Consider the following 26,664-nt stretch of genomic DNA (forward strand, 5'->3'; position numbering starts at 1 on the left):
ATAGTTTGCTTAACATTGCTGTAAACTTTCCCCAGTAGTAATTTTTAAATTAAATTCCTGTTATTTCCTTAAATCTATCATGATTATATCCCTGTATTGTCTCAAATTGTTTAGTGAGTCTTCATTAACTTAGATTTTTATGTATGTTTGTGTATATACATATGTATGTAGGTGAGAACATATATTTGAAGGTTGGAGACCTGAGGTCCCATTACTTAGGATTGCTTTACCTTCTTTGTAACAGAAAATGATCAATACATTGGTTCACCTGGGAAGGGACTATAAGTACTCCACATGTTTTGTTTCCCAAGTGCTAGGACTACAAGGGCAACAACCAGACACACCTTTTTGTGTACGGGATCTGGGCACCAAAATCAAGCCATCATGCTTTGCCAAGCAAGTTAGCTTCCAATTCCTTCTACATTATCTTAATGTATATTATCTCTGCTATCAGTCTATGAGAGTAGAGATGTTTAAGTCCTGGCCTCTGTGAATCTTCTTTAGAGCAGCTATGAGTCACTTGTCTTCACTTGATCATAATGAGGACTTCTCCCTTTTCCATCTGTTAGCCTTAATTCTACTTGGCCATTTCCTGCTAGGTCTAACTTTGTTTTTCAGGTAATTTGTTATTTAATTCAACATTCTCCCTCAGCCTACATATACACATGGTTGTGATAATTAAACTATTTTTCCTTCTCTTGCTCTTTGGCATCAGAAGCATTAGATTTAAATATGTTTCCTAAAACCAATACTAGGTTTAGAAAGTTGTGTGTGGAAGAAACAACAATAAAAATACTGAAAAAATAGAGTGGCAAACTTTCTTGTTGGCATTTCTTCCTATAAGCTCTACCCTGATGTAAGTAAAGACAATATCACATGTCCCATGTTTTGCTTCCTATGACTACTATATAGAGACATTTCCAACTTTTAAGTGGTTGAAAAGACTGAGGCTCTAGATTTTCTTTCAAAGAATATTTTTTAAATCTTTCCACATTAAGTCCAATGAATTCTCTAAAGGCCTTATAAACCATCCTCCAATTGCTATAGCTGTAGGTGTGCCCAATTTTAGAGGCTTAGTATAAATAGGACATTTGTATAAGTAAATATATGTAGATTACATAAAAGTGAAAGAACAACATCCATTGCTATAGCAGGACATGAAGCTGAGTTTATTAGTCTGTCAGCTGAGTGGTTGTCAAAGTCAGTTTGCCACAGCAAAGATTTCCTGCTGGCATCTAATTCGATGATTGGGATCCTGGCAATCATCCCCTTACTCCTTCTCACTGATGCCACTGTCATTATGGATGGAAGAGCGAAATGAGTACTTTCTTTCTGCTAACAATTGAATTCATTACTGCCTGTTGTTTTCATGAGACGTACAAGGAGAAATAGCTATGTAACATATGCAGACAAGGGATGCCTGTGCTCAGGAGTCATCAAACAAAGGGCTCTTTCTTTTTGGCGTCTACTACGTAAGTACTTTCTTCACAATGACATCATTAGGGGATATTAAAATGATGTAGAACATACTTGCAGGGTTAATGACTTCATGGGGGAATAGTGCTTACCACATAACTATGAGGGTCTGAAATCATATCTGCAGATCCTACATGGAAAGCAAAAAACTACCATAGGAAACTGTAATCCCAGTGCTGAGAAAGGAGGAGGAGGAAGAGGAGGAGAGGATTTCAGAGACAGGAGATTATTGTTGAGCCCTATTCACCAGCTCATCCAGGTGTGAAATGGTGAGGTCTTAGTTTATTAGAGTAATTGGATTCCATAGATGCCAAGATGTGAAGTGACAGGAAGATACTGAACATCCTCTTCTGTCCTCTGCACATACATATGTATGCACAGAAATGCACACACACACACACACACACGGAGAGAGAGAGAGAGAGAGAGAGAGAGAGAGAGAGAGAGAGAGAGAGAGAGAGAGATATGAAAATACCTGTTTCCTTTCGGTTTTTATTTTAAATGTACCATGAAAATTGAAGTGTATTTGAAAACTAAGATGTCTCTTTCAGTTCTAAACTCTAAACTAAGAAAATTGCAGGATGTCATTCCACATTGAGCCAGGTGTTTCTGTCTCCTCTAAACAAGACAGTAACAACAACTGTGATTCTTTTATAAAGAAATTGATTGTAGATCACACACAGGATGGTGGACATGTCTATGAAGCAGATCAAAATTTTTATGTTTGAAGGTTTTATTATTCTTTATGTTTTAGATTTGTTTTAGTATATTTACATGTATTTGTATGTGTCTATGTGTGAATATGTGCATGTGAGTCCAGGTGCCATCAGATACCATCATGATCCATGGAACTGGAGCTAGAGGTAGTTGGGAGTTGCTTAGAGTGCATGGTGGAAATGAAATTTGGGTGTTCTGGAAGAGCAACGGTGCTCTTAAATGCTAAGCCATTGCTACCTGAGATTTCTTGTATGAGATAGAGATATAAAGCTAGCCTTGCTACACACCAAGCAGATGTTATCACACTGAGTGATAGCTCTATGCTAAGTTTACATAACTTCTCTCATCTCCTTTTTTCCTACATTTCTACTCTCCTGTGGTGTAGTCTGAAATGCAAACTTCTGTGTCTGAGGGAAGTCTGAGTTTGTGATTCCTTGCATGTCTCCTCATGCTTGTATTCTCAAAACTGTCTACCATGTACCAGCTACAAACTTTATGTTTCTTCTGAGAGCAGGAAGAGTTGTTGCTGTTGGCAGGTGCAATTTCTCCCCTGCTTTTTCTAGTTATACTTGTGTCACTAATGATTCTGGTGGTTTTTTTTTTTTTTTTTTTTTTTTTTTTTTTCAGAGAATCTTCCCTTGAACCTCCCCTTACACAGTTGCCAGTTGTCATCAAAAGGGGAATACTATTATTTTTAAAGATTTATTTTCAAATTATCTGTCTGTGTATGTGTCCAGACATGTGTCCATACCTACAAAGGCAAGAGGAATATGTTGTAATTCTGACAGCTCAAGTTACAAATATTTGTTATAAAACCATCATGGGTGGTAGGAACCAAACTCTGGTCCTGTGCAAGAGACATCCACTCTTAATTTTTGAGCCAGCTTTCACTGTTTCCCACAACCCTCACACCTGGCAGGAGGTGTATGTGGCTGGAATAGATAGTCCCTGAATTTGCTGGACATAAAAAGTGCTTAAGACATATTTATCAGAAGGAGGAATTTCTGCTGTTTATTAATTAGTGTAGAGTCTGCTTTGAATTATAATGTGATAATCACTATAGCAGACTTTCAAATTACTCATCATTGTTGATCCTACACTTTATCTACACTTTATCTTGTCTGAGATTACAGTAAGATTCCTCTGTCATTATTTATCATTCACCTCTGTAAATCTTTCCTCTTTTAAATTTACTCATCTGTGCTAAACATATATAAGTCAGGCACAAATATGTTGGACTGAACCATAGACTAAATATTGTCTATAGCGTTTAAGCAATTCAAGACTTGATTTCTAATACAAAATGCTTCAGAATAGAAGAACTCTGGAGGACAGTATTATAAAACACACTGAAAACAATGTAAGGCTAGGTATGGATAAATCAAGCTGAAGAAAATGTGTATTCAGCAAAGAGCAAGAACAAGATAAAAAAATGTACATGTGAGGTTTGAATTGAGCTATACTCTATAGTACAGCTGTGATTTTCACAGAGAAGGAAAGGAAGCATCAGGAATCCAGAGGATTTGAACTAAGATGGGAGTGGACAGGTAAGAGGAGGAGTGGCTGGAATTAACTGGAATTATTACTGAAGAGGATCAAAGTTGATAGGCACCACTGATGCCAGTCAGACAGTAGGAAGGGAAACAGCTCACAGAAAGATATGTTAGAAGATTTAGTGTGATAAATTAAGTAGTTGTGGGAACTTAAATGGCAAACCTGAAATTCAAAGGGCACATAGTTGGAAAAGAAAGCTGAATGTCCAGGAAGGAGCTTAAGCTATTTTCCACCAGTGAATGTGTGCATGTGTGTGTGCCTGTCTGTTCATTTGAGTGCATGTGTGTGAATGCATGCATGAAAGAGTGAATTGGGTGTGTGCATGCATGTAGCCTGTGTGCAAATATGTTATTTTCTGTGCATATGTGTTTGCCTATGTGTGTTCCTGTGTGCACATATGTGTATGTCTGTGTAAATGTGTATAGATTTACGTGTGTGTGTGTGTGTGTGTTTATGCATTGTGTGCATATGTATGAATGTTTGCATCAGGGAAAGGCAGAGGATTACCTTGTATATTGTTTCTCAGAACTGTCCATAATTATTTTTAAGATAGCACCCTCCATGGGCCAAAACTGCTAATCAGCTTAGGCTGGCTCTCCAATGAGCCCCTCACTATCTCTATCTCTCCAGGACTAAAATTACAAACTCTTGCCACCACACCCAGCTTTTGGGGTGTGTTCTGGAAACACATTTTGGGGTGTGCTTCTAGACAGTTTACTGACTGAGCCATCTCTGAACTCCTAGGCAATATTTCTTTCAAGGAAGACTCAGCTCTACTTCAGGCTTTTCTGATGATTTCAGACAGCCCACCCAGATTTTCCACATAACCTCACTTAAATATTGTCAACTGCTCAGAGATTTTAATCTCATCTACAAAACCCCATTTCAGCAGCACTGAGATCGGAAGATCACTAGGTAACTGGGTGCAATATTCCTGCCAAGTTAATATATGAGACTCACCCTCACAGTCATATATCACCTTGGCCTTGTCATCATCTTCCACTTCAAATATACTCAGCTATACTTCTGCCAATGTGGCATACTGCAGCTTAAGAGTCTGTACTGTGTTGTTTACAAGCATGTCACTTAAGTGTGTCTAGCCCTGTGTGATATTGACACTGGTCATAGTGTCATATTGCATATGATTAAGATGGAAGTATTTCTTATGTAGACAAATTATAGCTCACTCTCTTATCCTTAATTTAAAATTTATGTAGAGAGGTCAAGGGAGGTGGCAGAGCTGGTAAAGTGCTTGGTGCACAAACAGGAGACTGAGTGTTATATTCTAAACTCCTATACAAAGGCAGACATGTACTGAGAATCATAACACTGGACAAGGAGATTTCTGAAGCTCACTAACCAGACATTCAACTCAATCAGTGAGTCTAAGGTAAGCTAAGAGGCCATGTATCAAGTCACAAGTTGCACTGTGGCCAAAACTGAGACCTGATGTGGACTTCTGGTTTACACACACACACACACACACACACACACACACACACACACACACCACACTTCATGAATAAGGAAAACTGGCTCCTGAATTTGGATATTACCTTGTTCAAAAGACAGGGTCTTTCTTATGTAATACAAATACTTTGATTCTTTTACAGTATAAAATCTATGTTCAACATGTGAATTTAATGGCACCATATCTAGTTTGTAACTTTACTGTCCTCTAGAGGCCCATGTCTTAGAGTTCAAACCCAAGGTAGCACCATTAGGAAGTGAATCCTTAGAATTTGGTGGTGAATGCCTGGGAAGGCAAGGGAAGCCAGGATGTCAGTCAGTAGCAACAGCCAAGCCCCCTAATTAGTTTTCTCATTTTTTATAGTTCTCTGAACCACATTGATTTTCTTCTTTCTCATCATCAAATATCATTTTAGGGTTTTAAATTATAAATGGAAATCTTGGTGAGGTGGGAATAACAGCAAAGCAGAAAAAGTAAGAAGCACAAGTTGATAATGACTTTGTACAAGTCACAAATCTCATCTTTCTTCCAGCTTAAAAACAATTCAATCCTCTAATTAGAAGATAAAGAGTAAAGAAGAACGTAGATTCCCCTATGTGATTCCTCGACTAAGAAATCAAAGCTTTTTAATTTTCTATTTTCTAGTATAGCAACGTAAAACAATCTCATTAAAAGTTCCATAGAGCATAGATAAAAACTGTGCAGAGTCCATGCAGCAGTGACTGAGGAAGTATGCTTATGGGTTAGAAGAAATGTGTGGATTTTTGGAAGCTCAGAGTACACAGAAAGTGAATGCACACAAGAAGTGATCAGCTGAGCAATACCCTCAAGCCCAGAGTACAACAGGTGCAGACCTGAACCACATCCCACACTTTAGTGTAATAAGAAGGTAAGGGAGGTGTATGAGATAACATCCCAGATATTGATAAAGAAGAATTTGTTACTGGTGCTCATGGTGACTACAGTACATGAGGATGTCTTCCCCACAGGTGAGTGTCATTTCATAGGGCCCATAGGACCGATAGGATCCATAGGACCCATCGACCCCAGGGAAGATTGTCTCTTTCCAGTTTGAGAAAGAAGAATTCTTCAAAGCTGGGTCATTTTTACAGACAAGGGGGTAGGGGAGAAAAAACTTATTAAAGCAAGTAGTGAAAATTTCTTGTGCTTCAAATCACACTTAAAATTAATTCACGAGATAATGATGCAGCTCACTAGATAGAGAATATACTTTTAATCCCACTGCTCAGACTGGAGGCAGGAGCTTCAAAGTTATCCCTGACTACATTGTGGATGATTGGGCTGCAGGTGTTTGTACAAGTCAGAAAATAGAAGTTTATGCTGACTTAAGGCGATGCTCAGTACTTTGAAGCCACATTGTGACAGAAAAATGTGTTTGATTTCTGATACAAGAGAAAATAAGCTTATAGTCTAGAAACAAAAAAGAAGTTGAAGATCCTTGGGCATCAAGGAAATCCTCTATTATGAGGTAAGAACTTCAGCTAATTTTGATGAAGATCTTAGACCCATCCTTGTAAAAAGTGGTTAGTATCTTTGCAACATGACTGTGGAATTGTAAGATGCCAGGGCTGTGCTCAATATAAAAGCTTCCATGTCTTCTACAAAGATGCCCCAATGAAAATTATGACAGTAGGAAGGGCTTGGGAAAGAGCCATGGTACTAACAAATTACACTTCAGTGTTTTTGTTCAATTTTTGTGATTACATATCTGCATTATGAGTTGGCTGTAGTATATTTTTCAGTATATTTTTAGCCTAATAGAGGTGATAAGGCAGGGTTTTTTAGAGTAACAGAAGATATATATATATATATATATATATATATATATATATATATATATATATATATATATAATCAATCACACATACTGGCTGTGAAAGGAAAATCAAAGAATATGGTAGATGCTCATTCTTTGAGCCTGGATATCTTTTCTGGTCTTCAATAGATGCTTGAATCCCAAAGAAATATATTTGATGGCAGTAAAGAAATGGACTTGCTACTGAGGCAAGAGGCAACAAGCAGGCAAAATGCAAAAGCTTCCTTCTTTCATGACCTTATATAAAAGATATAACCCAGATTGCAGATGAGTTTCCCAGATCAAATGACCTGAACTAAAGGTGTGTCTTCACACCTCAGTGACTCATATTAAAGCCATATGTTCTCCCAGCTCAAAAGACTGCAATTAAAGACATCTTTCTAACTCAGATCTAATCTAATCCAGATTAGAAGTGAATCCTCCTACCTTAAATTAAAAAAAAAAAACTGTCTATTTTGGGGTTTAAGTTAATTTTAGACATAAACATGTTGACAATCAAGAATAGCCATTCTAAGGGCAAAGGGAAGAAAGATTCAAATAGCACTTAGAAAGATGAACACAACACATTGACTATTCCACAGTTCACACATCTGAGAATGGCTTGTTAATACACGCCCTATGTTCTCAACAGGAGTTAGACCTTAAATTGCTGCATGGTTTTCTACATCCTATTTGGCATTCTCTAACTCTCCATTGGTCTGTGCTTAACTATATGTCATAGACCCTAAACTTTGTGTGTGTGTGTGTGTGTGTGTGTGTGTGTGTGTGTGTGTGTGTGTGTATGTATATACATATATAGAAGCATCTTCATGGAGATCAGAAGAAATCCTTTAGAGATATTCTATAGGTGTCAGATTCACCTTTTTTGAGATAGATTCTTTCACTGGGCTGGAACTCTCCAAGTAGTAAGGGTATTCTGAAGGTTCATGTTCATTAGCTTCATAGTAAAATTCATTCCATCACAGAGGCTGCACCATTTTAGGAATTAGAGTTATTTGAGTAATGAGGAATTAATCAGTTTATCAGCTGAGGAGATAACCTGCTTGATCTGTAAGCATCAGGACCTTAGTTCAGATCCCAGACTTAATGGGTAAAATTGTTCTTAGTAAAATGTGCTTGTAATGTTTGTGCTAGGAGATAGAGACTTCCAGGTGGATTCCTGGGACTTCTTATTGTCCAGGTAGCCTGGCCAGCTCGGAGATTTCCAGGCCAGACTATTTTTAAACATAGAAAATAAAAATAAGGGAGAAAGAGGGCACAAGAAAAACAATATCTTCAGTTGACAGCACAATTGTGCAGGAAGGACAACACTGTTTTAAACATAGATTTTAGTATGGGCATAAATACCCTGTAGAATATCCATTGAGGAATAATCATAATAGAAATTTTTATCTTCTCTAAAAGTTTGATCAGGGCACATTTGTTAAACACTTAATGTCAAATATTATGGGAATTGCAGAGGTGGAAAATGCACATTTTTCATTGGAAAGAGTCTTCTTTGCAGATTAAAAACTAAGAACTTATTATTTCATACTGGAAGACAAATTCTTTATGGTATATAAACACAATATATATTCTTTGTGCTATATCTCTATCTCATATGTAGAGACTCACTAACAGTGATGGCATAGACTAATCTTGTATAAATAGAATATTCTCTGAGAACTTCTCAGGAATTGTTCATGTTTACTCTGGCATTTACAGGTCCATTTTGAAACTTATGAGCATGGTGCAACTATAGTGTGTGTGTGTGTGTGTGTGTGTGTGTGTTATTTCCAGCATTTAGAGGATAGAACATGGAGTTTGCAGATTCTCAAATACAACTCATGCCAGCTAGACAGCTTAGAGCAAAGTTTTTGCATTGCATTAGCTTACTTGCAATATCAATAAATAGATAGGCTTGGTAGCCCCCTGCTTCCTGTTTAGTCTCTGAGCAATGGAGCTAAAGTTTATGTACAAGTGCTTTGAGGAGACTGGGTTGAGCAACTAAGCAGTAGTTTATTACATGAAAATCTCTGTTTTGTTTCACCTGGTTTCCTTTTTACACAAAAAATGGTAAGTAAAAAAAAAAACCCATGGAACCCTTTCCTGGATAGACTTCGTTACAAGATAAGTGAGTAGCGATAACAAATTCAAGCTTATAAATTATGCTCACAGCTCACAGGGATCATACTGCTCCAGAAAGGTCTATAGAGACTATGTCATCTTTTATAACATAATCCCATCTGCTCTGTACATAATAAAGAACCTCTAGTTAGTCAGCAGTGGAATAATATACTGAAAATCTCAGGTTGAGAATTTAAAGGGTCATGTCTAAATTAGAGCATGTGTCCAAGACCATTTCTGCTTAGAATATTGGACTTTTCTTAGTAACCCACACAGGTTATGCTTTCCATAAGGCATTCTTCTGTGTTGTAGTTATCCTTAATTTTCAATTTGACACAGCCCATAGTGAAGAGAGTAATAAAGAGAAGTTACCTAAATTGCATTGCCCTTTGGAAATATCTGTGGGAGAAGGGCTAAAATAATTGAAGTGGTAAGACACAGTCGAGCCTGGATTTCTGAACTATTTAAAGTAGAGAAATAGAGCTATTTCTGAACTATTTAAAGTAGAGAAATAGAGCTGAGCAAAATCCAGCAATCAAGCTGCATATTTACATCCATTACTTTCTGAGTTTACTAGTTGTGGCCAGCTGCTTCAAGCTCTTACTCCAGTGAATTCTGATGATAGACTGTAACTTGAAATTATATGCCAATAAACCCCTTTGCCCCCTAAGTTGCTTTTTGTTAGGGTATTTTATCACAATGAAAAATACTAGAATATCCTATGTAGTTTCTGATTGCTTTTCCACACTGCACACTTACATTCTTTTATATCTCAGCTACACTGAGTATTTTCTGTAAACCCAGCTCTTATTTTTATCAGTTGCTAACTAATATTTCTATGGTTCCTGACCATCCATCATATTATATTGCATGATATTATATGTCTATTTGTTTTGTTTGAGAATATGAAGCCTGGTTTCTCATTTTTAAGGTCATTACCATTAGGCTATAATTCAAGACTTTTTAAAAAAAAAAAAATATATATATATATATATATATATATATAGAGAGAGAGAGAGAGAGAGAGAGAGAATTTCTTTTTTTTAAGATTTATTTATTTATTTATTTTATATATATGAGTACTCTGCAGCTGTCTTCAGACACACTAGAAGAGGGCATCAGATTCCATTACAGATGGTTGTGAGCCACCATGTGGTTGCTGAGAATTGAACTCAGGACCTCTGGAAGAGCAGTCAGTGTTCTTAACCGCTGAGCCATCTCTCCAGCCCAACTCAAGACTTTAGTTATGAAATGAACAATGAACCAAGCCAAACAATGTCCATTTGCTTCTGACTGAATAGTTTGGTAGAAGCTATAAGGAGAGAAAAAGTAGAGTCTTTTATATTTAGTGAGCCTTCACAACTTGTGGTGGCAGGTTTCTCTTTGTATGTTACCTCTAATGGAAGTATCGTAGTCTTTGCTCAGCTTCCTGATTGAATGCTGATTATAACACCATGGTTGTGAGGTCACTGAGTGAGCTCTGCCATTTCATCTTTAGAAATGATCTGCAAGTTGCATTTCTCATTGTGTAATAATGGAGCTGTCCTCGTCTCCCAAGTATTCTGTATTAGTGAGATGCCATTCCCTATAAGATGATAGGAATTGCATGATGCTACCTGTTGAGTGGCAGTGAGCTGACATGGAGGCCAGCTAGGCAAAATCAGACCAAGCAAGGAGCAGCTACTGTCCTGAGTGAAAACAACAGACCTCTTTCTCTCTGACTTTTTGTCTTTGTTTGCTTTTAATTTTTAATTTTTAACATGTTTCTTTTATTTTGGTGTGTGTGTGTGTGTGTGTGTGAGAGAGAGAGAGAGAGAGAGAGACAGAGAGACAGAGAGAGAGAGAGAGAGAGAGAGAGAGAGAGAGAGAGTGTTTATGTGTGTAGGTATGCATACACACGCTTATATGCAGTGGACCGAAGATAATGCTAGGTGTCCTGGCTATCATTCCCTTCCTTATATCTTTGAGACACCGAGTCTGAAGCTAGGCTGCTGACCAGAAAACCTTTTGTCTCCTTTCTCCTCAGTGTTTATGATGCTAGACAATAAAAAGGCATCTTAAGCTTTTATATGTGTGTTAAGCATTCAAAGTCAGCTCTCATAGAAAGTTCACTTGCCCAAGCCATATCTCCAGCTCCATGTTTTAGCCTTTCTAATGTATAAAGTAGAGGTTTTTTGTAGTTTCCTGATGACTTATTTGTCTGTGTGCGCTCAGAAAAGTCATGACCCTGTTCTTTCCTGAAAGTCTTTGCAAAGTTGAAATTCCATAAAGCTGTAGCATGTGGGTGACGCTGTATGTAACATTCCTAAGCTGGATCTGGTACAAAATAAAAATTACAGTTTTAATGGTAGGCATTACACAAAGCAGGAAGGTGGATTTCACAAGGTGACCATTGCACCAATAGTAATTTAATTGCTAGCTATACATACTCACCTCCATGAAGGATAGCATTATTCTCCATTGTTTTCTTCTAATTTGAGACAGGCTTCTCCTTCCTTGTATTTTTGTTCCTTGTGGCCAGACCTATGCAAAAACTTTTGGTAAATTTTATTTTACTTTTTAAGACCGGGTTTTCTTTTGCTAAATATGGTGTTAAACTTCTGAACCTCTGCCTCTATCTCCCATTGCAGAGATTACAAGTATGTAACATAATGCTATTTTTAAACAGTTCTTAGAGTGGATGCCATGGCTGTGTACATATGAGCCAAGAATTCTACCACTTGAGCGATATTTCCATCCTTCTTTTTAATCTTGAAATGAATATTTAGAGGACAGTGTTAGCTATTAAAAGGAAGTATGTAATTTTTATTATTCACCTTGATATTTGATTTATGAATTATGAGATGTTCAAATATGTAGTCCTTAATTAGCTATAGAAGTGTTAATCTTAATTTATAGTGTGCTTAAAAATATCCTTGCATCATGCTCACACCTCATTTTAATTTGTACATTTCATTTTAAGAAATAAAATCTTCAGCACCTGGAACAGAAAAGCAACCATTTGCTGTTTGCCAACATTTATCCATGTTGTTTGTGTGTGTGTGCATATGTATGCATAATCCATTGTATACTAATACCAATGCATATGTATGTGTGTAGAAGGCAGCAATAAACTCAAGTTCTGTTCCATAAGATATGTTCACATTTATTGTTATATTATTTTAAATCATGGTCCCTTGCTATCCTTGAACTCACTAAATAGGCTAGTCACAAAACTCCATGGATTAGCCTTCTTGTTGCTAGGTTTACAAATCTAGCTTATTTGTTTGCTTGGTTTGTTGTTGTTTGTTTGTTTTTATGCTTTGTTTTCTTTGTTGTTGTTGTTTGTTCACTTGGTGTTAATTATAATACTGGAGTCCTTATACTTATAAAGCAACGTCTTAACAAGGAAGCCTCTAGTGAGTACTTTCCCTCCCTTATCACTGAGATTATGTAATACTCTCGATAATTTAAAAATAATACTTCTCTAACTTGTGGAAAAGTAAACTGAAATAATTTTTTGTTAGTTTTCAATAATTTTTACTTATTCTTTTGTGTGTGTGTGTGTGTGTGTGTGCTTGTCTTTATATGCACCATGTGTACATGAGTACCCAAAAAGGTACTCATGTGTACATGAGTACCCAAAAAGGCCAGAAGATTGTCAGGGGCTCTGGCACTGTGGGTCATTGCAAGCTGTGCATTGTGGATGTTGGGAACCAAACCCATGGCCTCTGAAGAGTGGTGCATGCTCTCAGTGACCAAGCTCTCCCTCTAATCCCAAGTGGAATCTCTTATGAAGCACTTGTCAGATCATTATTTTTAGTTAGATGTCATAGGTCACCTTGATAAATATGATTTTCCCGAAATGTGTCAAGCTTGGGGACTTCCAATTAATGCACTCCAAGGAACACTATCAGTGAAGCTATGCCACTGACACTCATTTCAGCCCAGCATCAAGATAGGGTGCACTGAATTTCCTGCTCCTAATAGGCTGGACTTCATTTATATATGGATGACTAAAAGGAGTTTTTGTTCCCTATGTTTTCATATTCATGTTTCAGCCATAGCACATAATTAAAATTGCCTACCCTGTGTTTCATAGACTGACTTACTGCATTGTAGAATGCCAGGATGTCCTGTTATGTAACAGGTATTTCACACATAAGGCGCTCTCTCTCTCTCTCTTTCTCTCTCTCTCTCTCTCTCTCTCTCTCTCTCTCTCTCTCTCTTTCTCTCTCTCTCTCTCTGTCACTATATAGTCCAAAGCAACTTTTGATTCCTTTTCCATGGTCTAATATCACAAATGGACATGTTGTCATGTCTTTTGAGCGCTGTTTGTACCTTCTGACATCAAAAGCTCTGTATAGTTATTACTTTTAGCACTAATTTTTTTCTTTGTTGACACAAGGCCAAGTCAAATTCTCAAAAATCAAGTTAACTGGGAGTTTGAGAAGCTTAATTAAATAAATGGCTTCTAAAAAAATGCTTCACAAGCATTTGCTTAGTTCTCAGAATTAATGTGATTTTATTTATGTCTACGGGCAGTGTGTATCAACCCGTAATGGATTGGAATCACATATTAAATCCTCTATTACCCATTACACTACAGGAAGAAGAAACATAACACTAAAACATTTTTTAAAAATTATTTCTTTTATTCTTTTGAGATCATAATTACATAATTTATCTTGTCCCTCTCTTCTCTTCAAACCATCCCATATATCTTCTTTGTTGTCTTTCAAATTCATGGCCTCTATTAAAATTAATTATTGTTACCCACATACTCATTTATGCATATAGAGCAATGTAAAATAATGATAGACATGCTAAGAAGAACTGATATATTTTTAAGGTCTTAAATGAGTACTGAGAAGCAAGTGAGATAGTTTATAGGGTAAAAAAGCTTGTCATATTAACATGAGCAACTTAGTTCTAATTTCTAGCACCCACAACCAAGAGTCAGGCATAGTGGCATGCACTTGTAATTCCAGGACTTTGGAGGCAGAGGCAGGTGGATCTTCAAGACTCACTGGTCAGCCAGTCTAGCCAAACTGGTGAGTTTCAGGTTCAGTCTCAAAAAGCAAGGTATACAGCAAACAAGATTGTCAGAGGGTTAAGACGCTTGCCAACAAGACTAAAAACTTAAGTTCAATCCTCAGTACCCACAGGATGGAAAGAGAAAACCAATCCCATCAAGTTTCACTTGTACTGCATGACAAGTACACATCAAATTTAAAAGTGGGGGTGGGTAGCACTAAGGAGAATGATGGAGAAAGACACCTGATGTCCATCTCTGATTCTACAATAACATAAAAGTGTGTACTCAGATACACACACATATACATATATACTAAGTTTCATATTTGTGTCCATATTTTACTGTAGGAATAGAAATGGTGAAGCTACAAAACTATAAAACAGACCATGGTACTTGAAAAGTTGAGTTCTAAATAAAAGGATGTTGAATACCATCTTTATCTGAATACCATCATTGTCAATAATAACAAAGAACATAACAAGGACATTTTAAATTGTACCTTAGGCAATAAATTATCTGCCAAAACTGTCTTTAGAATTTCTTTCAGATATAAAAACATGAATCAGTCTGCTCTGCCTAGTCATACATCAGCTCTGTTTGTGTAAAAATTTATCCTGAAGGGCCCTGATTGTCTACCATTGCCCCTTTCGCTAAGGAGTGCAGCTCCTTACATTAACTCCTGATGGTAACTCTTCAGCAGCAATTCAGAGGTTACTGGTTGCTGTTTTTAATAGAGACAAACTGCTAACTCCAAAGCATCTTTGTATGCATCAAAACGGAATCTTTTTCTTTCTGAAAACATAGCATTCTTTCCTTTCTTAAGAGTTAATACAGCTGGATGGCCGATTATCTTTCTATGGTACTAAGCCTCAGGAAGGCAGGTTCTTAAACTATGCTAAAGGTATAAAAGGATTATTGTATTAATCATTTCATTGTTTACATTTCAGATGATATCCCTCTTCCAGGTTTAACCTCTACAAATCCCCCATCCCATGCCTCCTTCTCCCCTCCCCTTTTCTCTATGAGGGTGCTCCTCCACTCACTTACCCACTCTTGCCTCACCACTCTAGCATCCCCTTACACTGCAGCATCAAGACTCCACAGGATCAAGGGCATCCAGAGTCATTTCTTTATTTTAGGTCATTCTCCTTTCTAGACTGCTTACTCCCTCAAGCAGTTCCTGTGAGGTACCTTGTGGTTTTTCTGGGTCTGTGGGAATTTTTGTGTTCTGAATAAGAAAACCTTCCTCTTCCTTCTTTTCTGCCACTCTATTGGATGTTGGCCAGAGCCTAAGAGTGCTCTCCCTGGTAGGCATACTTTCTTACTCTTTCTCTGAAGCTCCCCTTAGCAACATGTAGCCACATGCCACATTGTAGCTAACCTCTATGTCTCTTACCTGAAACAGATTTTCTCCCACCCCCTTCATCTTTTCCATTTTTTCTCTTGTGCATAGATACTGATATTTTCAGCTTTGCCTGCCTTGGGAGTTTCCTTTTAAACTCTAAAAAGAATTCTCCTCAAATGTCTCATTGAATCCATTCTTAAATTATTTTATTATAGAGACTAAGAATCACAAGAAGGCATCTTCACTTCCCTGGTATCATCTGGTGACCACAAAGAGATCCCTCCCAAACTTCCAGTAATATTACATGCATGCCTGTTCATAGATATGCTTGTATATGCAATCACGTGTGCACATGAAAGTCAATGATAGATATAATTTACAGTGACTCTCAACTTTATTTTGAGGTAGGATCTCTCACTGAACCTGGAGCTCTTCATTCAGCTAGGATTACAGTCACACATTGACACAGACAGCCTTGTATATGGGTTCTAGCAATACAGGTGCCTGTACAAAAAGCACTCTAATTATTGCAATCTTCCCAGAACTACCAACAACTTCCTTTTGAATTTTTTTTAGGCATTCAGCTTCTCCACAGCAAAATGTGATGATTGTCCCACAGGACACTTTCTGCCTCCATGTCTTCTATGCAATTTAAATCTTAATATTAATATTTCATGATATTATTTGTTTCCCATTTGACATCTTGTCATATTTTTATTTTTATTTTAACCTCTATCTATTTTCTTCATTTTCATTCATTTTATTATGAGTATTTTGGCCATTTTATTTTACTATTTCTTAATTTAAATCATTTCTAGTATCTTTGCTGCTTTTAGTTCATGAAGAAACTGAGTGTCCTATTATTCCAGAACATTCATATATTCCACTTTTAAAATTTTAATTCACTTGCAATTTGTGCCCACTGTATGACTGAGTCTAGTATTAGCTTCTTTCTCATTGCTTCCCAATCATCTAAGCAACATTTGATAAGGATTCAGAAAGGAATATAAATCCAGCTGTACCTCATGATGGCTCATCTCATAGGGACTGAACTGGAAACAGGAATTCTGCAAATTATCCCAGTAAAAGGTACACTTATTCCTTCTACCTTCATATGTTTTATGATGAACTCGGTCTCAACGCCAACTGTCTATCCTAGTCCAACTACAGAGTTAAGTGCAGTGTTACGTTCCATCTCAGCAAGATATTCTATTATCCTTTTTTTTTCTTTTTAAAAAAAGTTATACTATGTAACATTGTCTGGCATGCAGTGAAGAACAGGCCGGCTTCAAACTTACAGAGTTCTGGTTTTACCTTAATGGCCCTCCATTACTACACTAACACTCCGTCTGAAGAAGTGTTGGTGTCTCTGGCCTCTGACAAAATAAATAAATAAATAAATAAATAAATAAATAAATGAATAAATAAATAAAAATAAGACCACCCAGAAGCACAAAGACACCTTTGGCTTTTAGGCAAGGAAGAAAGTATTTTCTCTTCTTTGGGGTCTTTTTTACAGTGAATTTCTTAGCTAATTTTTACCTCTTATTATTTGCTACCAGTGTCAGAAAATTCAACAAAATCTGATATCTGTGAGACTATACCCTGTGCTGTGTCCTGTTCTCACAAGATACTATAAAAGCACTGTTGTGTATTCCAAGTCTTGTGGCACATGTCATTTGAGGCATGCTACATCAAGCTTAAATGCAGAAAAAGGAATTCTGGCAATATTAGGCATGCTTTCCCTAATGTAACACAACTCAACTAAAGAACCAACAATAGTTTTAAATCATACTGGAAAAAAGAAACAGAGTTAAACATATAAGTAAACACACACCGAAACAAAGACAAAAACAATAAAAGAACAAAATGGTAAAAACAGCAACAAGAAAGAGAGAGAGAGAGAGAGAGAGAGAGAGAGAGAGAGAGAGAGAGCACAAAAGATAAGAGCAAGACAATTTTGAAGGGTTTAGAGTGCATAAATGAAATAGAGCGACAAAGCATATGCAGATCTGCAGAGCTGAATCTTTATATGAAATAGCAGAAGCTAAAGCTGGAGAGATAGGGATATTTCAATGGGTAAATGTACTTTTGCCATGAAGCACTGAATTCACATTTCCAGGGCCCACATGAAATCCAGAACACTCTGTCCTTAGACAGGCCAACTAGCCTATGGCATATGCAGTGGAAAAATAGCAAGAGATTCTGAATAAAACAAGTGAGAAGTTGATAACAGAAACTCAGGTTATCCTCTGACCACCATATGCGCACATGGGCATACCGTGCTGCCCTGATTTTGTCAATTTGTCACACACTAGAATCATCTTAGAAGATGAAACCTCAATTGATACAGTATCTCTGTGATTTTGGTCTGTAGAAAAGCTTATAGGGCCATCTCTTAAACAATGATGGAAGTGGTCAGCCAATTGTTGGTGTTATCTAATGGCAGGTGCTATTAAGTGGGAAAAAAAGAGCCTGAATAAGCCATGAGGAGGGAGCCTACAAGCCATACTCTTTACGGCCTCTGCATCTGTTCTTGACTCCATATTCCTGACTTGAAATTCTGCCTTGACTTCCTTGGATGGTGCACTACAACAAGCTCAAGATGAAACAAACCTTTTCCTTCCAAAGTTGCTTTATTCTAGGTATTTCAGGATAGAAACTGAATCCCTTGACATACACACATACACCACACACTCACACACACACACACACTCACAAACACACACACTACAATATAAGAAATAACAAATACAGATTATGAAATTATCTGAAACATATAGAAACTGCAGATAGCATTCAGTTCTGTAAGTATAGTTGAAGATGTGAGTTTTATTAAAAACATATCTCTATCTGAAAACACACAAGTTGATTACCAGTCCTCCTTCAACCATTGTGAAGCTGTGCTTAGTCTTGTGGCATACAATATAGACTCTCAAGATTTCCCAGATAGGACTCCATCAGGATCTCTCCTGAGGAGGCCAGTAGCTTCTACCTCAGGGAGCAATCCTGGAGCTGGAAAGATGTTGGCCAATGCTTTTTTTACTAATCTATTCCTGACATGCATCCCCACAGCCTTTTCTTCTTCTCCACTGTGGCCTGTACCAACTTGAAATATTTGCCAAACACAGTTCTTCCTCCTTTAAGTTGTTTGGTCAGGTATTTTGTCACAGCAATGAGAAAATTTACTAAGTCGATCACAAGTATCTGAATGCCAGCAAATAGAAATTACCTTCGGGGTGTCCAGTAAGAGCAAAATCACTTTCCCAAAGATACATAGGTACCAAGTTGAAGCAACACTACCAAGATTTACCCAGTTTATTTCTAGGCTTTATGGCTTTGTGTGTGTGTGTGTGTGTGTGTGTGTGTGTGTGTGTGTGTGTGTGTAATATTTACAAGTTATATTTAGTGTGTGTGTGTGTGTGGTTGTGTCTATGTTAGTATTGACTACATGTGTATGATCATGTGTTTGCCATAGAATAAATGTCACAGAGAAGAACATGAACTGGTTTGTTCTCCTCTTCTACCATGTAGGTCCCAGGGTCTGAACCCATGTCATTGGATTTGGCAGCAAATGCCATGGCTCACTGAGTCATCTCACTGATTCAGTGTCAGCAGCAGTAAGGGAAATGCTCATATGCTGTCTGGGTATTATTCTCCTTTCACATTCATGAGAAAACTATAGAGACAACTTTTTTCATGTGTTTGTCCTCCTATGAGTATAAGCATATTTTTGATGACAGTGGCACATACTAGTTGGCATTCAGATGAGGCACACCAAAATGCATAATATAGGTTCTAAACATCATATTATTTCAGGTAAGCACATTATCAATGGAGATATTAGGTTTTGTCAAGAATATATAAAGCTTGCAATCCCAAGAGGTCTGCCAGAGCCTGACATATACAGAGAGGGATGCTCACAGCTAACCATTGAACTTATCACTGGGTTCCCAATGGAGGAGTTAGAAGACTGAAGAAGCTTAAGGAGTTTGCAGCCCCATGGGGAGAGCAACAATACCAACCAACCAGAGCTCCCAGGGTCTAAACCACTATCCTGGGAGCACTTAGGGAAGGACCCATGGCTCCAGCTGTATATGTAGTGGAGGATGGTATTGTTGGGCATATGTGGGAAAGGAGTTCCTTGGTCCCATGAAGGCTGGATGCCCCAGTTTGGAGGAATTCAAGGGCAGGGAGGTGGGAGTGGGTGGGTGGGTGGGGTTACATCATCATACAAGCAAGAGGAGGAGAAATAGGATAGGGGGTTTCTGGGTGGGGGGAATGGGGAAAGGGGATAACATCTGAAGTGTAAATAAAATATCCAATGAAAAATTAATTTCAAAAGAAGAATATATGAAGCTTGTGTGTTCACTGTATATGGTGCATACTGTGACACTCTTATGTACCTCTGCTTCAAAAGTGTTCCCGAATACCAGAGAGACTTCCATGAATATAAATATAACCTCAAATTTACATCAAATTATAAAATATTCCACCTCTCTCTCTCTCTTTAGAACTTGACTGACTTGACTCTTTTTTTGGCACACATTTTTTTATTAGATATTATATTTACATTTCAGATTTTATCCCCTTACCCCTATTCCCCCCACCACCCAGGAACCTCCTATCCCATCCCCCCTTCTCATGTTTCTATGAGGATGTGGCCTCACTTACTCCCCTCCACTCCCACCTCCCCAACCCCAAATTCCCCCCCCCACTTGGTGTTTAGCCTTCATGGACTTAGTGATTATTTGAAGCACCCTTCACATTTGATCATGATGAATGGTTCCTTCGTATTCCTGGAATGGGGCATTAGTCACATGGGGCAGAAGTCAGCTAAGGTGACAAGATTTTACTGGGTCTTGAACAATGTTGAAAGCCACTGAGGGATTTAAGTATAGCTAGGTAGCGTAATTCAATGCACACATGCTGCTCAGAACATAGGAACATTGTGTGATGTATCAGATACAAATTTTTATGTCTAAGTTAGTTAATGTTTTTTTTTTTTTAAAAAAAAAAACTTTATTGGTTCTTTGTAAATTTCTCATCATGCATTTCAGTCCAACTCATCTTGCCCTCCCCTTGTACCAATCCTCCACCCTTGCAACCTCCCCTCCAACAGGGAGAAAAAAAATCCTGTTGTGTAAGCTTTAGTATGTCACAATGTGTCCCACAGTATACACTTTTATCCATACCTTTTGGCTTGCAAATTTTCATTGTGATAATTTTTTGGTCTGTTACAAGGCCTCTGGCTTCTGCTATACTACCTATATTGGATCCTCACTGGGATTCCTCTCAGTTATCATGTTATTGTCCAGTGTCATGGAGATCCTATAGTTTTGGATCTCTAGGATCAGCTTTTCATGTATTCCATCAGTTCATCCATAGGGTAGATGTTGGAGTGGGCCAACTTAAAGCCCTGGATCTGGACATGAAAGATATCTGAGCTCGTCAGTCCACCACCTCTTCACCACGCACCTCACCGGGGCAAGATCTCCTATCCTGCCTCTGCTGGTCCAACCAACAAGGGGAACAGCCAACTCTCCCACTTCAATGCCCTTGGGGCTGCTCATCTGTGCCCAGACCATTAGGGACATTTCTAATATGCTGCCTAGATGACGTACAGGGCCCACTCTCTTAAGCACAGCAGCTGGCTATGGTCTGGGTCATCTCTGCTCTCAAGTGCCCAAGACTAGTTCTCCCACAATGCCCAGAGCAGGTGTACATGTGTAAGACAACTTCTGCATAGCCCTCAGGCACCAACCTATCTCTGGGCAATCAGCCAGCACAAGGAATATCTGCCTGAACATCTATGGTAATAGATCCCCTCTTGTTGCTGAGCCACTGACCCAGAAGTGGCCTCTGGTGCCAGCACAGATCAAAACCAAACCATGGTCCCAGGTGGTATCATCAGCTGCTCACACCATGCTATTCCTCATTACCATTTATTCTACAGTTCTTCCTCTCTTCATTGTGTACACATCTTTCTTCTTTTCTTTCTCTTCTATTTGCCTACCACTTACTTGCTCCTCTTAGTGCCTCTTGGGGATCTTTGAGTGTCTGGGATCATCTCAGGAATGGTTTCAGGAGTGCTGTCCCCTGCTCATGCATTATGGCACATGGAAGGTGCCATATTTAGCAGGGTCTGTCCACCCAGCCCTGTGAGGTTACTGTCTGATGGTCATCTCAGGCTAACTATTTGTTTATGCAACACCGTTTGGGACTAGTTACTCTCTTGGCCTCATTCATATCAGTGGCCCATGCTCCCAGGTGAGGTAGTCTCAGGCTCACTCTCACTGAGTTGCATAGTCCTAGGTGGGTCATTCTTGTCTCTGGCTCTTTTCTGCTCTGAATGCTAGTCCAGGTCTACACACTGATGAACTAGCGGTCCTCTCACTCTAGCTGCTTGTCTAGAATGCCTGCTGCTGAACTTGTTGTTGTCTCAGTTTTGCTCTTCTTTTTTTAAAAATTTTCGGCGAGTGTCAAGCTACTAATCATTTAGATTTTCACAGGTCAGAACACAGAGCATAAAAATAGCCTCTTTCCTCTCTGACACCTACTGATGCACTTTTTGACATTGCAGCCGCACCTACAGTTCCTCCAGGGGTATGACTTATATACTTTTTAAAGAATTTTTTGTATTCTTACAAATATGTTTGTGTTGCTTAAACGACAGTAATATTTATCAAGTCTACAACTCTATTAAAACTCCAAATTATGTAACATGTGTGACATGACTCTGCTCATCTGTGATCACACAAAGAAGTCTGTGCCTGCTATGGGCTGTAAGCAGGGGGACAAAGGCTGATGGTTTTCTCAATGGCTCTGACCTTTGGTGAAAACTATATTTGTTGACGCATATCTGTAAATTAGTGAGCAATTGTTTGGTGAAGATGGATTGAAGCTAGATCTCGTATTATATCACTTTCCAAACCTTGGAATATATAATGTAATAAACTGTGTCTTTGTACTGGAGGATATCTCAGTTGGTAAACTGCTCACTTTTTAAATATGAGGACCAGAGTATGATCCGCAGATCATATGAAGGCCAGGTAGGTTATGCACTCTTTTAGTCCTCATGGAGAGCATGGGTAAATAGGCAGAGCTTTAAATCTCATTGGACAGGCAGCCTATCCAAATAGGCAAAGAGAGAACAAAGTTGTGAACAAGTAAGAAACAACCTTTGAAGTTAACTATTGACCCTCGCACATACAAGCACACAAATACATGCATACACACACACATACAACCATACCTCCCCCATAATGTTGTTCTCATATTTTATTATTTAAAAGGTATAACAGCATATTTACAGTGTAAATTCACTAGCCAAATATGTGTTGAACACTGGTGCAATTTGTTAGATGTCTTGATACAGTGTCACATGGTACATATCAATGGATCTTAGAATTTCTTTAGCACAACTAAGATAGAACAATGTGTTGATGATTCTATCTTAGTATACTATGGGGACATACAGGCAGAATGAAAACCAAAACAACCAAACAAAAAGGACCAGGGACATATTTTAGGGTAGATGTAGTCCTGATATGGGCTAAGAAGAATTAATTAATTATAATAAAGTAAAGTCATATGATGGCTAGCTTTAACCGTCAACTCACACAATCTAGAATTACCTAAGAAGAGAGTCTCACTGAGGGATCGTCCATATTGAGTTGGATTGAAGACATGTTTGTAGGGATTATCTTAAATTAATTGGGGTAGAAAGTCCCAGCCCACTGTGATAAGATTATTCTCTAAACAGGGGTTTTTTCTTTAGTTAGGCTTCCAATGCTATGATAAACATCATAAGGAAAGGGCTTCTACAAGCTTAAAGTTATAGTTCTTCATGAATGGAAGTCAGAGCAAGAACTCAAGCCATGAAGCTAGAGGTAGGAACTAGAGAAGGGCAATGGAGGAGTACTGCTTACTAGCTTGCTTGCATGGCTTGATCAGCCTGCTTTCTACTGCCACTTAGGAAAATCTTCTGAGGAGGAGACTTGCCTCCAGTGAACTGGACCTTTCCATATCAACCATTAATTTAAAAATTCCCTATAGGCTTCTGTATACTCCAGTCTAGTGGGGGCATTTTCTCCATTCAGCTTCTTGTTTTAAAAATGACCCTATCTTGTGACCAATTGACACAGAATACAACCAGAAGAGTTTATGAACAATTTAAGTGGAAAATTCAAGCAAAGTATAAACAACCCAGCTTATACTCTGGCAAATGTACATTTGTTTTGTGGTGTTCTTGGCTATGGATGTTAAATGATTAGCTGCCTCAAGTTACACTTGTGATTTCTCTGTAGTGATGGACTGTAATCTATAATTGTGAGCTAAAATAAGCTCTTTATTATTTATGTTACTTTTTGTCGGGATATTGTTTACAATAACAGAAATGAAACTGAAATATATTACAAGTCTTTTAAGTACCAGAACACTGAGCTGTAAAGATTTTGGGGCCTGTCTAGGAAAGAAAGAAAAAAGTATGAGAAGTGGGCTTATGTATGAGCTACTAACTCCTGCAGGGAGATATTCAGTATCAAGTAGAGTATGCCTTTGTGTCTTTCCAGCCATCTATGAGCAATCCTGTGAGGTGTACAGACACAGAGGGAACACAGCTGGCTTTCTCTATGTTGACTCTGATGGCAGCGGCCCACTGGGACCACTCCAGGTCTACTGCAATGTTACTGGTAAGAGCTATGTTTTCTAAGTCTACTTAACCTAAGTATCTGGTGGTATGAGATAAAAAAGAGTTTTTGGAAAGGTGTACATAGTGTACAAATACCTACAGGACTGGAATAATGGTGAAAATACTGTCTTGCAAAATAATAGGAATTAGTTTAGTTATTTTCAAGAGGGATCTTGGTGGTCATGACACTATTCTCTGAAAGAGGAAAGAATTACCAATGTTTGCTATCAGGCGTAGAAAAGACAGTTTCTCTATGAAAGCTCAACAACAGAATGAAATGAAGATGGAAAAAATAAGCACAAAAACAAGGCACAAAAGTCAATGGGAAGTCCTTATCCACAAAGGGGAACTCAATTCACAAATGGTTCTATGGACTGTGTATCTAGTTGAGTCCTACCATCTTGAGCTTTATTTGTTTCTCAATAAAATGAGAATGAGATGACTACACACCAAGGAGCTGTGTGAATCGCAAATAATCAGCTCTGTTGGACCAGCTAGTAAGGACCTAAAAACATCATTTACCTCAAAATTACTAAGATATAGTTTATTCTATAAGACATCCATTGAATGCAGACATAAATTTAGTGTTGCTTTAATGAGAGTAATATTTATCAAGTATATAGCTCTGTTAAAACTTCAAATTCCTTATTCTGTCATACTAATGATTTCATGAAGATTTTATTGTAGCAGTTGTAAGTCAACATACTTTTCTATATACTAGTCCCTCACCAGTTGAAGGAATTACGGTAAGCAGAGCCTCACATGCTATTGGATGATTTTCTTGGCCCGTGAATTCATAAACTTAGAGGTCTCTTCATCCATTTCAAGAGAAATTGCCAAATAGTCATATGAACGTTAGGTTATGCACAGAAATTGGCAATAAACCACTGTTCAATATGCCAAGATTGCCCAAGAAACCTTTATTTAGCTTTGTATAATATTCAGTGTAGGTATAGCTGCCTTTTCTTGAAATTATAGTTCCCCTACAAATCACTACCACTACCATCATTATCACCATCATCATTGAGAATATGTGTTTTCTATGGAATATCCTGAGAACATGTAACTTCTTTTAAAACCAATTACATAGGTTTAGAAATGGCATCTGAAGAGACCACCAGTTGACCAGATAAAGGCATTTGGTATTAAGCCTGACGACCTGAGATTAATCCCTGGGCCTGACAACCTGGAAGGAGAAGTCTGACTCCAACATAATTCCCATATGTTCTCCTCTGACTTCTAAGATTCACATTTGTGCACATGTGCCCTCATCATGAATAAAATAAATGTTTAATGATGTCATGTGATGGTTAATATATTCTATAATACAATTCCACAGTGCCAAACATTAATATAGGTTTTTAAACATGTAGCTTTGCAAGAAGTCCTAACATGATTGACTGTCAGTAATTGGGAAATTCCTCTCTCTCTCTCTCTCTCTCTCTCTCTCTCTCTCTCTCTCTCTCTCTCTCTCTCACACACACACACACACACACACACACACACACACACACACACAAGAGAGAAAGAGAGAGATTAGAGAGACGGGGAGAGAGTGCAAGGTATACTGTGTAATAAAGCAGCAAAGTCAGGTCTCATATCTTAGTATTTGTGTTCTGGCCTTCTCTGTAGTAAGAAAGTGTGGGGCACTGAGCTGAGAGACAACTGGGTGCCTGTTCGATTGAGCTTTTGAACCCCAGAGAACCCCTGGGACGGAAGGCTTTCAGCTCTGTTCCTGGGCCCCTGGCTCTCTTAGCTTCCGCCCTTCACAGCCCCTCCCACAGAGAGGTTGAGAGGTCTATGACCATCTGGTCACATAGGAATGGTGCCCCAGGCTCTCCTCACATGCATATGAGGCATCCCCAAAAACCTCAGACTAAGCCAATGAGGTTACCTGCTGCTAAAACCTTCATCCACCCCAAACTGTATATATTGAGCTTAATTGAGAAGTAAAGCGCACACAAGAACCATCCTGTTGTCTGAGAATTTCCATCATGGACCCTCCCCTCTTCGACAGCTAGCCAGCTCCAGAGCTGTTAACACTGGGCAAGGGATCTACTGCCTTTCCCTGCTACCTGGCCGGCACTTCCCAGCTTAGCAAAGAGCTGTAACACTTCGGAACCCGCTGGCTCTCCCCGAACCTGCCTGGGACACCAGGCTGCCTCCTTGTCAGCTAGTCTGCTCCTTATCGGCCTAGCCTGGGCCTGGACTGGTTCAGCCGAGAGACAGGGGCAACACCTGGGAGAGACCGGTCAGCAATAGGGTGCCAGAGGCAGCGGCAGGGGCAGGCAATCTCTCCTCCCGCTCGCTCTCTGTGTCCTTTGGCTTCGACCTCCCGCATCAGGTCGGGATGGAGATACACAGACAGTGGAAATGCAGGTGGAGGCCTCGTGGAGACAGTAGTGAGCCCTCCCTGCTTCCACCCTGTACCCAGCCGGGAGATCGTCGT

The 26,664-nt window shown here is 38.6% G+C and overlaps 1 protein-coding gene and 1 non-coding gene across 6 annotated transcripts in view; one reads left to right on the plus strand and one right to left on the minus strand.

Annotated features, from left to right (window-relative positions):
* The window catches only part of LOC117716170 (contactin-associated protein like 5-2), a 737,433-nt gene that overhangs the window by 452,414 nt on the left and 258,355 nt on the right, over window positions 1–26,664 (plus strand). For all 5 annotated transcript variants that reach the window (XR_013113069.1, XR_013113068.1, XM_076941723.1 and 2 more), the window contains exon 12: window positions 24,097–24,216. Coding sequence is in view for 3 of the 5 variants with exons in the window: in XM_076941723.1 (XP_076797838.1) it covers window positions 24,097–24,216 (120 nt within the window). In the remaining 2 variants the exon portion in view is untranslated. The remainder of the gene's footprint in view (window positions 1–24,096; window positions 24,217–26,664) is intronic.
* LOC117716662 (small nucleolar RNA SNORA17) lies at window positions 22,002–22,134 on the minus strand. The gene has a single exon (XR_004607774.1). It is a non-coding gene; the product is annotated as a small nucleolar RNA SNORA17 (small nucleolar RNA).

Source organism: Arvicanthis niloticus, chromosome 10, assembly GCF_011762505.2.
Source record: "Arvicanthis niloticus isolate mArvNil1 chromosome 10, mArvNil1.pat.X, whole genome shotgun sequence".
Taxonomy (NCBI): domain Eukaryota; kingdom Metazoa; phylum Chordata; class Mammalia; order Rodentia; family Muridae; genus Arvicanthis; species Arvicanthis niloticus.